Source organism: Echinops telfairi, unplaced genomic scaffold, assembly GCF_000313985.2.
Source record: "Echinops telfairi isolate 266 unplaced genomic scaffold, ASM31398v2 ScPeMD7_18;HRSCAF=68, whole genome shotgun sequence".
Classification (NCBI taxonomy): domain Eukaryota; kingdom Metazoa; phylum Chordata; class Mammalia; order Afrosoricida; family Tenrecidae; genus Echinops; species Echinops telfairi.
The window spans coordinates 57,052,654-57,068,574 of NW_022103915.1; the positions used below are offsets into that span (position 1 = coordinate 57,052,654).

Genomic DNA, 15,921 nt, shown 5'->3' on the forward strand with positions numbered 1-15,921 from the left:
AAGTTCGGCATCAATATGGTGACCTCCCGGGAGCGGGGGGCCACCAGGTTGCCTAAGGAGGGGTGAACCGGCCCAGGTCGGAAACGGAGCAGGTCAAAACTCCCGTGCTGATCAGTAGTGGGATCGCGCCTGTGAATAGTCACTGTACTCCAGCCTGGGCAACATAGCGAGACCCCGTCTCTTTTGCGTTCGCTTCACGTGACCCACGGGGACGTTGCTGACCTGCGTTTGCCAAGAACACCGTGAACGCGCGTTGGGGAATCATACTGTAATTATTAAGGACACAATTGTGTAGCAACGACTACGTGGGAAACAAGACTAAGGCTGAAGGGGAATCTTGCAACACTCTTTGGGAGAGCAGGAATCATGAACACAGCGGACAAGTGGAACGGCTATGTCTCGTGATAGTGTAACATTGTCCACGTCGAAGCCCTGGAGTCGTCCCTTTAACGCTATGGGAAACTGTAGTGGTCCGCGGGGGGCACTGTAGAAGCTGCCCTGAATCGCGAAGTCCAAGGAGGTACGGTACCTCGACTAATCTGTGAGCGTTCAAAGGAGGAATGTGGATGTCAGAGGAGTGGAGTCTATTTCGAATTGTTTCCGTATAATAAAATTCAAATCGACAGCGAGCGATATAGTCAGCCAAAATCTTGGGAAACGTGGACTCCTTTCGCTTCGAGGAATATTGGGCCTTATGAGCGGCCGTAGTTCCCAGGCAAGTGCGCCTGCGCAGCACAGCGGCGTTGACTCCTGCCGTCAGCAGAGGAAGCTGCTGTGGCGGCGGCCCTCGGAGCTCACCATGAAGACCCGCTTTAGCACCATTGACCTCCGCGCGGTTCTTGCAGAGTTGAATGCCAGGTACAACGTAACGTGTTGCCAGGCTCGTGAGAGACATTCAGAGGGCACAGCCCGGGGCTCCGCGGTGACAACAAGACCCGCCCGAGGTTCCCCTAGCCCCTCAGTGCTGCCCTGTGGACAGGGCGACAGGCCTGGATGGGTGAGCGGCGGCGCCCTTCCCGGGGCCTCCGGCCCTGGAGTGCCCCGGCCGCCGCGCGTCCGCTCCCCGATTCCCTCTGGTTACCCGTCTTGCCAGGTCCCCCGTCCGAGCCGCGCGAGGCTCTCGCCTGCCTTTCTGGGGGTTCCCCGGCTCGACATCCTCCCGGGAGACTTCCGGCAGCAAATGCTTAGTAAACCGAGGTGAACCCCGGCTTGGTCGTTTGCTCCAAAGGTTTCCTAACTGGCCCTACACGCTGTTGGAAAGCTGCTTTCTATTATTCAGTCTAGTAACCTTGTCCATTACATTCCCGCAAGGACTCGTTTCTTTTTAAAAAATCGTAATTAATTGGAGTGTGTTTTACTATAGTTACTATGCCAACTGCTATCGAGGCAAAAAATACTAGATCATTTCCAAAGATTCCCTGCATCGTATAACATGCCTAGAGCTGTTCGGCCCCATTTGTTCTTAAACAGTCACTTATACCCGCATCTGGGGGTGGTTTGCCTGATGGCTTTTTAACTCTGCTCCCCGGTTGACTCCTTAACCTTGGAGCTTTAGCGGACTCCGCTTTCACCTGCGGCCGTTAATGAAGTTGAAGTTTCACATGTTTCAAACACAATGTGTTTCGTTTTGTTACCTGTTTGCTTTCTTTCTGTAGCTTGCTAGGAATGAGAGTACACAATGTTTACGATGTGGATAACAAGACATACCTTATTCGTCTTCAAAAGTAAGAGCATTTTTATCGGCTTGTTTTATCTTTCGTAATTAGTTATGACAACATTGATATTTTCATGTACTTTTAGGTTGTTTCACTAACTTAACTTTGACAAGTGTCCTAAAGAAAATGTTTGATTTTTTTTTTTTCCCTTCTACAGACCAGACTTTAAAGCTACACTTTTGCTTGAATCTGGCATACGAATTCACACAACAGAGTTTGACTGGCCTAAGAATATGATGCCATCTAGTTTTGCTATGAAGGTAAATTTTAAATTATACTTTAAGCTGACATTTTAACTGGTTTGCCTGTGTTGTTATGACTAAAAGGTAAAAATAAAAAGGGTGTTTGGTTGATAAAGGATGATTTAAAATACAGGCAGTCCCTGATTTGCAAGGTATTTCCATTCTGAGGAAGTTTGCAATACTTTGGTGTTTTTTTTTTAGCAAGTTTTCATTATTGCATTTTATTGCCTATAGCTGTGTAAATGCAATCATTATTGGCCTGATTGGAAACATTCCATAGAAACGTCTAGATAGTTTGCGGTGCTCAGTGTCGATTTATGCGTTCATTTGGACAAACCCCTGCAGCTGCAATCTCGACGGAAGGCGTTACTTGGTGTGGTTCTTTTTGCAAGAGGCTTGTTGGTTTGTGTTACCAGCCAAATAGATATTTACCAAGTAACTTGTATTTGGATTTGATGTGCTATTTTTATTTAATTAGGTAGCCCTGATGGTGTAGTTCAGCGGTTCTCAATCTGTGGGTTGCGACTCCTTTGGGGATGAACAACCCTTTCACAGGGATCGTCCCATTCATAACAGTAGCAAAATCACAGTTATGAATTTTCACAATATGAAAATAATGTTATGGTTGGGGGCTCACCCTAACTTGAGGAGCTGTGTTAAAGGGTTGCACGTGGCATTAAGGAGGTTGAGAACCACTGGTGTAGTTGCCTTGAGTTGGGCTGCTAACAAGAAGGTCAGCACTTTAAAACTACCAGCTGCTTCTTGGGAGAAAGAGGAAGCTTTCTACTATTGTAACTAGTTATAGTCTCAGAAACCCACAGACCCGTTCTGCCTTGTCCTGTAGGGTCTCTGAGTCAGAATCGACTTGCTGGCAATGCGTTTTTAATTTAATTACTAATAATATCAAGAATCTTACGGGCAACTAGAAGAGGAATGGTACTTGATAAAAACTGAATGTTATTACATTTAAGTATTAAATAAGTTAGTGAAAAGCTTGATGACAGTATCAGGCTATACTCATAAAGCTGTAGCAGTAACAAGTGACTATATAGATTACCATAACCTTCTTATTGGGTAAGTGTTAAATTGCTAACCGCAGGGACAGCGATTCAAACCAACCAGCTGCTCCACAAAAGAAAGATGAGGCTGCCCGCTTCTGTACAGATTTATAATAAGTGTTGAAAACCGTATGCAGCATTGCTATGAGTTGGAATGTGGCAGTGGATTTGTTTTCTTATAAGCTTATGGGCTAGCGTTTGTATTTGAAATGGCAGGTTAATTTTGAACATGAGTGAAGTACATGAAAGAAAATTTGTGATACTTAGAAGATTAGCATAGAAAGAGACTTAAAAAAAGGTCTGAATGAGGTCTTTGGGGCTGCAATGAGCACTGTTGTAAAGCAACAATGCAAAGTTTGCTATAAACAAAATTAAAATTGAATATGAGATTTTCATGGTTGTCAGTTGTCTGAAGTAAAATGTCTCTTCTGATTATCATCTAAAAGAACTTACTTTGCAATTGTATTGTTTACTACTTTTAAAATACTATTGATGGTAATGAATAGGAGGAACTTATTTTAAAAAACCAGATAATAAAGAATTGTGTTTTACTATATAGATTACTTTTTTCTTCTCTTTCTTGTTAGTGCCGAAAACATTTGAGGAGTCGGAGATTAGTCAGTGCAAAACAGCTTGGTGTGGACAGAATTGTAGATTTTCAATTTGGAAGTGATGAAGCCGCTTATCACTTAATCGTTGAACTCTATGACAGGGTAAGTTAAATTTGGGGAGGGGAGGTGAAGATTTATTCATGTCATAGTGGTGTAAACATGGTGGGAATTATTATTCTTTTTCAAAGTCTGTTGACATAATCAGTTCCACACAAGTAAAATATACCCACTTCTCACTTAAACATCAGGTTTAGATTCCGAAGATCAGGTCATTAGTGAAATCAGTAGAATGCAAGAGTTGGGGGCTGTGTCTTGTTTTTAGTTCTTCCTATGCCCCTTCTCCCCCCATCTAATCACAGGTGTTGGGTGAGCCACCCCTCTCTCAGAATTGCAGTCTTTACTTGCCCTGGGTGGTGACCCTGCTAGTCTTCCATGTGTTCTGGCTCTGCAGCCCTGCATGGCTCCCTTCACTGGCAGACTTACCGGCCCACTGCGTACAACCTCCCCAGCACCTTTAGGCCCTCATGTAACCACCCCTTGATCAACTGTGACCTCACATCCCACTGTTATCCCATGTCCTTTGTTGCCTGACAAGATGTGGATGAATAGGAAAAGGTGTTCCATGACCAGTTGGCTGCTGTCCAATGTGTGGCCCAGTCATCACCACAATCTTCAGGATATTGTTCAGGGAGTTTTGTGGAGGGCAGCCTCACCCTTTATGGGGCCTGGACTGTCAGACATAGAAATTTTTCAAAGTTGTAAATGCTAATGTTGGATATGGAAATAATCACTAAGTGAGAAGTAGGTGTATAATCTTCTAATAGCAACCTTCACTTTACCTGTGAGAATTTAGGGTATAATCATTTAGAATAGCATTATGAATCTGGAAGATGAAGCTATGAAAGTTGAAGAAAGCAGCGCATACGTAACATTTTGAAAGGCCCTCTGGTAGCAGTATGGATTAGTCTTTCGGATGCTGAGCTCAAGGCTGGCAGTTCAAGCCCACCAGCTATTTCACAGGAGAAAAGGTTATCTGTTCCCATAAAGATGTAGTGTCCAACCCCTATGAAGCAGTTCTACTCTGTCCTGTAGGGTCGCTGTGGGTAGGACCCAACTCGATGGCCATGGGTTTGGTTTTGGTTACATTTCAAGGAAGTCCTGATTGTGCTGTGGTTAAAGCGCAGGCCTGTTGATCTTTTTGACAATTTAAAACCTGCATGTGCAATAAATAAGGTAATTGAATAATTTGTTGCAAGTGGAGGTCCAGTCAATTTAAAAGTGAGGCAAAATCTACATAACACTGAGGGCAGGTAAGAGTTGTCAGGATAGTTTTAACCAGGAACAGCATATGTATAGTTGTCTGGTTATTTTGTTACGTTGAAGGTAATCTGACTTTTTAATCTAGATGTTTAAAAAATTTCTTCACTGTCTTTGGCTTTTAATAGGCCTACAATAATGTGTTTAGGAGTGGTTTCTCCTAATGAACCACAGTGTATGTAGACTTGCCTCATACAAATGTAACCAGAAACTCAGCTGATGGTCATCCAGGTGTTAGTTATTATACTTTTTGCAGTTTTATAACTTAATTTGATAATCAGCTATTGATTTCCATCCACATTTAATGTATAATTATACTTCTATTAGTGACTTCTACAAACCACCAGATAATAGGTTTAATATTGCTCAGGATTCCTTCATTATGTTTCAAATGTTGGGGCTCTAGAATGTACCTTATTTTACAGTGGGAAGATTAAAAACATAGACTGGGCAAATGGCATGCTGTTTAGATGTGACTCACATGCTCTTTTTGTTTTGCTACTTGAAGTTATATTTTATTTTATTACAGGGGAACATTGTTCTTACAGATTATGAGTACCTAATTTTAAATATCCTAAGGTTTAGAACTGATGAGGCAGATGATGTTAAGTTTGCTGTTCGAGAACACTACCCAGTTGATCATGCTAGAGCTGCTGAACCTTTGCTTACCTTGGAAAGGTAAGGTGTTTTATTTATAAATTGATTTTATATTGTATTAAAAGGTAAAATAAGTCATATCAGAATAGAACTGTCCAAAAAGGAAATAATTTGTTTATATGAGTAATGTAATTCAGAATGCTTGAATTACATAAATGGACGGAAGCAATTAAACCTTATAAGTGATCAGAAAATGCATGCCTTTTATCACTAGATTTAGTGATAAACATTATATACCTACCTATCTCTGTGGACAAACATCAAATTGACATGTGAATGACAGTGCATTTTTCTTTAAAAAAAATACTTATACACTACTAACTTATAAATGAAACTGTGTGATACTTATATACAACATTTGAGATACTGGTTTCAAGGTATCATAAGGTTGCTTGGGTAGGTCAGCATGACAGTCTCCACTACACTGTTTGCCTTTACTTTCTAAGAACTTTTGGACTACATTTATATTTATTACTAAAGTACTGGTTTCATGAATGAAATCCTTTCACTGTGATTAATACTCAATATATGTTTGTGTCAAATTGATCCATATTAAAAAAAATTTATCTGTAGAGATAGGTAAACCTCACAGAGAACTTCCAGAGTAGAAGGCTTAGAAGAAATGAATTTGGATATATATTTGTCTTGATAAATGGATAACGCATAAATGGTAGGAAGTAAATGTAAATGAATTCTGTAATTTTTGTCGAGGAAACCAAAATGCGTCAAAATAACATGTCCCATGAATCTAATGTTAAAAACTGAATTTAAGTTACTTTCTGACATTAATTTTGATGTCCTGGTTAAGTGAGAGGAGTTATGGGAATTCCTATGGGTTAGAATTCTTTGGGAAGATGGGTGGATATTCTGGACAAAGCTCAAGGAAGTTAAATATTCTAAGAAAAGGGAGTAGGGCTAGAATAGGTGATGTTTGTAGCTGTATTCCTCTGTTTGGAAGAGTTTGTTGACTAACATATAGCAGTGGTTCTTAAAGTTTTGTCTCTCAGAATCCCTTGGAGGCTCACTGGAACCGCTACTGGGGTTCCAGTTCATACCTGCATAGATTATTTCATAGATAGGACATCTGTGAGCACGCCTCTGATCAGTGAAGGGCTGCTGACTTTTTCTCAGTCGACATAGCTCCTACGTTGTCTTAGATTCCAAGTCTCCTTGGAATGCCTTCATAGAGAGGTCCGATCAAAATAGAGGCTTCTGAGGGCATCTGGCCAGTCAGGAACAGCATGAAGGCCTACATGTGACCTGCTTCAGCTCCCAAGGCTGTTTGCCACAAACCTAAGGTGACCAGACGTCCCGCTTTTGGTGGGACAGTCCTGATATTTAACAATTTTTCCCACGTCCTGCGGTGTTTTTAAAAAGTTCCGATTTTTGGAAAGAATGCACGACAAGCTAGGGTATACGGTTTTCAGCTGCCATGTGGCTATTTCACCAGGATATGAGTTTTATCAATGGTGTCCCGCTTTACCAATGCTAAAATCTGGTCACCTTACACAAACCAGACATGCCTCCTCCCTCTATCCTTTTCACCTTATTCTGACACCAGTCTCCTCTCCCACAACTTTCTACTTTTTCAGCTGGGTTCAATAATTTATTGCAGTGGCCTTACAAAGCTCACAGATGATACTTATGATTATGGGGTTTAAATAGATAAGTTAACAGGTTACAATTTGGATGAGAAATGCTCAAGATAGGGTTGTTCAGTCAGGACAGTGTCTTCTTTGCTGTTCCCTCAGACAGGCCTCACTGACCCTTAGCTACTTGGCCTGCCCTCTATCCTGCTTGGGCAATGTTAAAAAGCTTTTTAGGGCTGCCAAAATTACCCAAAGGCAATGCTACTCTGCTATAGCCTCAATCCAAAAGCATTCAGCTCCAGATCTGTGGGGTAGCAAACCTAGCTCCCCAATAAGTGCCCACAAGCACGCACTCCGTAAGCCAGCTGTCTGCCCCAAAACGCTGAGCTTTATTTGCTCTGTGGGCTGGAAAGTCCGCTGCTTGTCTCATGACCTGGTTCCTGGTTCCTAGTTCTGATGTTGCTGCTCTTCTGCCACTTGGTGTCACAGCTTTCTCCTGATTAAGGAGGATCAGTGTGCAGGGATCTCAGGTGTCATGGATGCATCTCTTCCTGGCCCTCTTCTGATGCTGGTAGTGAGGTGTCCCCCCTTCCTGAATCTGAGATAGCTCATTTTATCCCAGAAGGATGGCAATCACAATTAGCCCTGTTATCAATCACTCACAACTGAATCATATCATCAGTATCCTTCCCGCATCTTCTTACCCAGAATTACCAGGCAAAGGAAGGTCATTTGGTGAAAATAAGAAAGAATGTGACAAGAAAATTAAAAACCAAACTCACTGCCATCGAGTCAATGACGAATCATGGAGAGAAGAGCCGTATAAAATAATTCAGTGTGTTGTAGCCAGTGAAATTCAAAGCCGATAGGTCATCTCAGAAGATTATGGCTATTTTGGGGATTCTGAAGGGATACACTTGGTAGATTTTCCTAAAGGACACAGCAGTCATGGGCGCTAACTAAGAAGAAATTTAAAACTGCATTGGTGAGAAAAGGGCCAGGAAAGTGTGCCGAGGTTTTTTTCTCTCCTCATTGCAACAATGCCCCTCGTTCTTTGAGAATTACTAGGCTGTGGTTTAAGAATTCCACTGGAAAACCTTACGCAATTCACCCTACCCCCTGGTTTTGCCCCTTCAGATGTCTTTTTGATCCCCAAACATCAATGATTTGAGTCCCTCCAGGATGCTACACTACTGTTTTGATGTGTGAATTTAGGGGCACAGAGCTCTGCAGAGTAGGGTTAGAGAGATCAGAACATCACCTTCAGAAATGTGTAACCCTAACTAGCCTGTGTGATCATGAGGTGTTGATGGGAAGAGGTCCCACAAGTTCAAAAACACGCATCCAAATTAATATGAAGGGGACTGGATGTAGTAGAGGCCCAGAGTCCACCAGCAAGACAACTGGACAGTTCCTCTTAATAGAGTCTCATGGAACGGATGTTAAATCCAGACTACAGTGTGGTATTGATGAACCACATAACTATCTTCCCCTTACTATTGTGGCCCTTTTGTGGTACACATCAGTGGTCATGTTAGACCCGTGTATGTTCATTTGTTCACCTAAGATCGCTCAGTACATGGTAGTTAAGATAGATAACCCCTCAGAGACACTGAAAGGAGTAACAGTTCCCAGAGGGTATGGGAAGGGAGAGGGGGGCGGGAAAGAGTGGAGTTGATAGCATTGATGATTGTATATCCCCACCTGATGGGATTGAACAACAGAACTGTATGGGAAGGGGGAAGGGATATATTGGAATGAGTAAGATATGTCAAAAATATTATTGAGGGTGTGGAAGGGAGGAAAATGAGCATATACCAAGAGCTTGAGTAGAAAGAAAGTGTTTTGAAAATGATGGCAACATATGTACAAATGTGCTGGACACAATGGATGTATGTATAGATTATGATAAGATCTGTAAGAGCCCCCAATAATATATTTAAAATATATATTATCAAAGACGAAAAGATGTAGATAAACAGCTTCACACTTTCATATTTTTGGTTAATAACGGTTTGTTTATATTATTATGTAAAATGCCTCTTTCATGTGACTTGCACATGAACAAATTAAAGATAAGCAAAATGGCACTGTTAAAAAAATATTAATTTTTTAAGAACTAAATTCAAATTGTCAGGAACTGGGTTAACCTTAAACTACTGTATATACTCAAGTATAAGCCGACCCAAATATCAGCCGAGGCACCTAATTTTACCACAGAAACTGCATTAAAAATGTGCTTAAAGAGACCAGCCAGTCAGGGTGCTATGTAGGAACGATGAAAAATACAACTTTTCTCTAGTTCCTAAATGCTTCCTCCGCCCTTCACTATTATGATCCGAATTCTACCTTGCAAGTCTGGCTAGACCAGAGGATGTACACTGGCACAGATAGGAACTGGAAACACAGGGAATCCAGGGAGGATGATCCCTTCAGGACCAGTGGTGAGAATGGCGATACAGGGAGAGTAGAGGGAGAGTGGGTTGAAAAGAGGGAACTGATTACAAGGATCTACATGTGACCTCCTCCCTGGGGGATGGACAACAGAAAAGTGGGTGAAGGGAGACATCGGACAGGGCAAGATATGACAAAATAATAATTTATAAATTATCAAGGGCTCATGAGGGAGGGGGGAGCAGGGAGGGAGGGGAAAAAAAAAGGACCTAATGCCAGGGGCTTAAGTGGAGAGCAAAATGTTTTGAGAATGAGGACAATGAATGTACAAATGTGCTTTACACAATTGATGTACTTATGGATTGTAATAAGAGTTGTGTGAGCCCCTAATAAAACAATTTTAAAAATGCTTAAAACTCAGCTTATACAGGAGTATATATGGTATTTAACTCTGTGCTCCTTTATCACACTGGCAAAATGATCCCTTATGTTTCAAAGCATTGTGAAGATAGGGTACATTGATGTTTATGAAAATATTATAAATATTGCTGTAAGGTTTGTGTAATGAAGATATATTTGTTACACATAACGTGTGTTAATCTTGTTTCCTAGACTGGCTGAGATAATATCTACTGCACCTAAGGGAGAACTACTGAAGAGAGTTCTTAATCCTTTACTTCGTGAGTAATTTTACATTTGGCAAAATGACCTGTTTGCAAGATAATATAGATTTCAGGAATATATTTAAATATTTTTATTTTTCTTGTAGAAAAGTTTGGAGTTTAAAGTGACTTTTTGAATAATAGTTTATTTTTGATAAAGTAGTTTATTATGTCAAAGTTTGGCATTGTTAAAAAATTAGATTGGGTTAAAAGCAATATTGAGCAAACTGAGTGTGTCTTATTCAGCACTTTGCCAGCTGTAGTTGTCTAAGAAATCAGTATTTTTAATATCTCCAGATGAACCTTTGGTTTATTATTCATTTCACTGGAACTTTTTTTATTGGACGGCTCTTAGCACATCCCAGTGGCTGCCAATCTCATTGGTAACCAGAGTAAAGCTAAACTATTATACGTGAGATCATCACTGTGCAGGGAACATGGAAAAGATAATGGGAAGCATATTCTTTCGATTACTGAGCATTCGGAAATTAATTTTCCTTTCCTGTGAAATTAAAATGCAAAGGAAGTTAATTTGAACACTTCAACTCAATATAGTGTGCATAAAATTTGTGAATCTGAATTAAGCCAAAATCTCACCATGAAAGATTCCTGTAACTTTTGAAACCCAGTAATTTAAGTCCTCCTTTTTTCTTTACAAATAGCTTTGTCTGTTTTAGGTGCTTTTCATTTTCTTACCAGCTCTAGGATCAGCTTACTTATTTTGACAAGAAAGCCTGCTAGGGTTATGATAGAGACTATGTGGTATATGTAGATTAATTTGGGAAAAAATACCTTTTAAACTATTTTGAATCTTTTATTCCATGCACAGGAAATATTCGACTATTAGATCTTTCATTTTTTCCCAGCAATACTTTTGTAGTTTCCAAGGTATAAATCTTTTACTATACCTGGCAAATTTATTGCTAAATAATTTTATTTTTTATGCCAGTATGAATAAAATTATTTCCTTAAATTACGTTTTTGTATAGAAATGCAATTGCTTTTGTATATAGGCTTTTTATATATCCAGCAAACTTGCCAAAAGCTGTTTTTATGAATTTTCTTAGAATTTTCTAGTGTATAGTTCATGTTGTCTCTGAATAAAAATGCCTTCTTTGTTCCTTTTGAATCTGAATGCTTTTACTTTTTGCTTTTTATTACACCAATTAAAACCTTCAAAACAATGTTGAATGATAGTAGCAACAATGAACATTCCTATCTCATTCCTGATCTTAGAGGAAAACTATTTAATAAAAGTATTTCACCATTAAGTATGATGTTAGCTATAGGTTATATTATTATTTAAAATCTATATAATTTATATATATTTATAAGTATGAATATTTATAAATATATAAACTTATATGTGTCATCCGTTTGAGGAAGTCCTGTATTCTACTTCACTTACAGTTGAATTCTGTCAAATGATTTTTCTGTAATACTGAAATACTTTTGGCTTTTGTCCTTTATTTCTGTCAGTAAGGTGTAGTCATTGACTTTTGGATGTTGAACCAACCTTGTATTCCTGGGATAAATCGATCCTTTTGGTCATAGTCTTCAATTCCATTAAATTCTTAACAATTTTTGCACTAACTTCTACAAGTTGATTGTAACCTCACATTTCTACATATACTTGAATCGTCATTTCTAATGACATTTCAAGATAGTATATACACTGTTATTTTCATTATTAAATAAGTTTCCATATTATTTATGTTGATAAATAAATTTGCTATACTTTGAACGCTAACTTTTATAGAAAACTTATTATTCTTTGCTTTTGTAGCTTATGGACCAGCTCTTATTGAGCACTGTCTAATAGAAAATGGATTCTCTGGCAATGTCAAAGTGGGTGAAAAATTTGAAAGTGAAGGTATGTCTGCACAGTTTAAGTTTTGTCTTTTTTCCTTTTATTTCTTTAAAAAAACAACAACTGTAGTGGACAGGTGGGGGAAGAGGAGAACCGAGCACAATGATCGACTCATAACCCACACCCCACGATGAACAATAGAAATGTGGGTGAAGGGAGACAGCGGTCAGTGTAAGATATAAAATAGTAATGTATAATTTATCAAGGGGTCACGAGGGTGGGAAGGGGAGAGGGAAGGAGGAAAAAAGAGGAGCTGATACCAAGGGTTCAACTAGAAAATGATGATGACAACATATATACAAATGTGCTTGATACAGTTGATATATGGAATGGTATAAGAGGTGTAAGAGCCCCCAATAAAATGATGAAAAATAACGAACTAAATAAAATATTAAAAAAAAACAAACTATAGAATTTATTTCTGGAAATGTATTGAGTAGGCAGATAGTTCTAATCTTTAATAAATTGATGCATAAATGTCTGTTACATAAATAAAAGCCAATGTTTTAGATTCTATGCTACACTAATTCAATGCAACCCTAATGAAAATGCCAACATATGCTGTTTTGTTTGTTTAATAAAATTATTTTGATATATAAACAAAAGCATGTGAAAATTTTCACAAAAACTCTAAAATAATAGTGATGGGGAATAATTTGCTCACAGATTAAAATGTACTATGAAGCTACACTAATTAAAATAGTATTATTTTAAAAAGGAATAGATAGAATAAAGAATCCAGGAACAGGTCCACTTATATATAAGGAAGGATTTAATATAGGAACATGGTGCCTTTTATATCATGGAGAGATGATCCAATAAAAGCTATTGGGACAAAAGTCTAGCCAAATTATATCCCTATTTACATAGGCTGATTACAAACATGAAATGACTATGATTTTCGTTAAAACTTTCATTTCATAAGTACTTCTGATTCTCTACATAGTTGGTTAACAGTGCTGAATTGATTTCTTGATTACTATTCCTTTATTTTTCCATTAGATATTGAAAAAGTACTTGTTTGTCTAAAGAAAGCAGAAGAGTATATACAAACAACATTCAACTTCAGCGGCAAGGTAGCACCACTTATATTTATTATGGGTTAGTGTATTTAGATCTCCAGAATTTAAATATTCCTTTAAAAGGTTAATGTAATTTAATCTAAAATCTATTACATGCTTATAATAGTGTTTTTTATTTCTGTTTATAATTTTTAAAATTGTTGCTGTTGTTGTCGTTAAGTACCATTGAGTCAGTTCCGACTCAAAGCAATGCTACATACAGCAGAATAAAACTGCCCAGTCCAGCACCACCCTCAAATTCTGATGTTTGAGTTCATTGTGGCCAACACTCTCTTAATCCATCTTGTCAGAGGCCGTCCCCTTTTTGCCACCCTTCCGTTTTACCAAGTGTGTTATGTCCTCCCCTAGGGACTGGTTTCTTGGGATAGCTTGTCCAAGTGTATGAGATGAAGTCTAGCCATTAGGCTCCTTATACTTCGCTCTAAGGAGCCTCTGACTGTACTTCTTCCAAGGCAGATCTGTTTATACTTTTGTCAGTCCAGGGTACTTTGTATATTGTTCACAACACATCAATTTTTCTTTGTTTTTTCTTATTCAATGGCCGATTTTCACATGCATATGAGGCAACTTAAAATACTATAGCTTGGGTCAGGCATACCTTTGTATGTAATATCCTTGCTTTTCAACACTTTAAAGATGTCTTAACCAGTAGATTTACCTAATACATATCTAAGGTTGTTAATAAGCCTCCCTTCAGTTCTGATGCCACATTCTTCATATAGTCCAGCTGCTCTGATGATTTGCTCAGCATACAGATTAAATAACTATGGTGAGAGGATACAACTCTGACACACACCTTTCTTGATTTTAAACAATGCAGCATTCCCTTGATCCATTCGCACAAGTGCCTCTTGACCCATGTATAAGTTCCGCATGAGCACAATGAAGGGTACAGGATCTTGAGGTTATCCATAATTTGTTATGATATATACAGTCGAATGATTTGGCATAATCAGTAAAATACAAGTAAATATCTTTCTGGTATTCTCTGCTGTCAGCCAAACTCCATCTGACATCAGCAGTGATATCTCTGCTCCATGTCCTTTTCTGAATCCAGCCTGAACCGCAGGCAGCTTCCTGTCAGTGTGCTGCTTTAGCTGATGTTAGATGATTGTCAGCAAAATTTTACTTGCATGTGCTGTCAATGATACTGTTATATCAGTTGAGTTCTGCTGGGTCACCTTCCTTTGGAATGGATACAAATATGGACCACTTCCAGTTAGTTGGCTAAGTAGTTGTCTTCCAAATTTTCTGGCAATAACAAATGAGTGTTTCAGCAGCTTGTTGATACAATTCAGTTGTTATTCCATCAATTCTTGGAGCCTTGTTTTTGGCTAATGCTTTCAGTGTAGGTTGGACTTCTTTCTTCCTTTGGTACCATTAGTTCTTGGCATCTGTACTTGAGATGTTCTCATAATTTTTGTGGGATATACCCAAGGTGGTATTTTGACTTTTGTGGACTTGTTTGTATTTTCTTCAATTTCATCCTGCACTAAGACGGGCAGTTGATGGTCTCTTCCACAGTTGACCCCTGGCCTGTTTTTAGCTGCTGCTATTGAGCATCTGCATCCTCTCTTCTCACAGATTTAGTCAGGTTTATTTCTGTTTATTCCATCTGGAGAAGTTCATGTGTATAATCGCTTTTTGTGTTATTGAAAAAAGGTTGGTTTTTTTTGGTTTTTTTTTTAAAAGGTATTTGAGATCTATCTATAACCCCTTCCCAGGGGGATGGACAACAGAAAAGTGATGGGAAGGGAGATATCGATCAATGTAATATGAAAAAATATTAATTTATAAATTATCAAGGGTTCATTAGGGAAGGCGGGTAGGAGAGGGAGGGAGATAAAAAATGAGAAACTGATACCAAGGGTTCAAGTAGAAAGAAAATGTTTTTAAAATGATGATGGCAACAAATGTACAAATGTGCATGACAATGGATGTATGTATGGATTGTGATGGAGAGTTGTACGAGCCCCCAATAAAATTATTTTTAAAAAAGAAAGGTATTTGCAATGAAGAAATTGTTGGTCTTATAAAATTCTATCTTGGTCTCTAGCTTCTTTCTGTCACCAAGACCATATTTTCTTTTTATTGTTTTTTTTAATCATTTTATTAGGGCCTCATATAACTTATCACAATCCAAACATCAATTGTGTAAAGCACATTTGTACATTCATTTCTCTCAAAATTCTCAAAGCATTTGCTCTCCACTTAAGCCCCTGGCATCAGCTCCTCGTTTTTCCCCGCCTTCCCTACTCCCCTCTCCCTCATGAACCCTTGATAATTTATAAATTATTATTTTGTCATATCTTGCACTATCTGACGTCTCCCTTCACCCACTTTTCTCTTGTTCGTCCCCCAGGGAGAGGAGGTCACATGCAAATCCTTGTAATCGGTTCCCCCTTTCCAACCTACCCTCCCTCTACCCTCCCAGTATCGCCACTCACACCACTGGTCCTGAGGGGATCATCCGCCCTGGATTCCCTGTGTTTCCGGTTCCTATCTGTACCAGTGTACATCCTCTGGTCTAGCCAGACTTGTAGAATTGGGATCATGATAGTGGGGTGGGGGGAGGAAGCATTTAGGAACTAGAGGAAAGTTGTATTTTTCATCGTTGCTTCATCACACCCTGTCTGGCGCATCTCCTCCCTGAGACCCCTCTGCAAGGGGATTTCCAGTGGCCTACAAATGGGCTTTGGGTCTCCACTCCGCACTCCCCCCATC

The 15,921-nt window shown here is 39.1% G+C and overlaps 1 protein-coding gene across 2 annotated transcripts in view; it reads left to right on the top strand.

Annotated features, from left to right (window-relative positions):
* Window positions 1–758: 758 nt before the first annotated feature.
* Window positions 759–15,921, top strand: part of NEMF (nuclear export mediator factor) — a 60,919-nt gene continuing 45,756 nt past the window's right edge. For both annotated transcript variants that reach the window (XR_006679857.1, XM_004698573.2), the window contains exons 1-8: window positions 759–858; window positions 1,656–1,724; window positions 1,873–1,975; window positions 3,603–3,728; window positions 5,473–5,621; window positions 10,196–10,263; window positions 12,032–12,118; window positions 13,118–13,191. Coding sequence is in view for 1 of the 2 variants with exons in the window: in XM_004698573.2 (XP_004698630.1) it covers window positions 800–858; window positions 1,656–1,724; window positions 1,873–1,975; window positions 3,603–3,728; window positions 5,473–5,621; window positions 10,196–10,263; window positions 12,032–12,118; window positions 13,118–13,191 (735 nt within the window). In the remaining variant the exon portion in view is untranslated. The remainder of the gene's footprint in view (window positions 859–1,655; window positions 1,725–1,872; window positions 1,976–3,602; window positions 3,729–5,472; window positions 5,622–10,195; window positions 10,264–12,031; window positions 12,119–13,117; window positions 13,192–15,921) is intronic.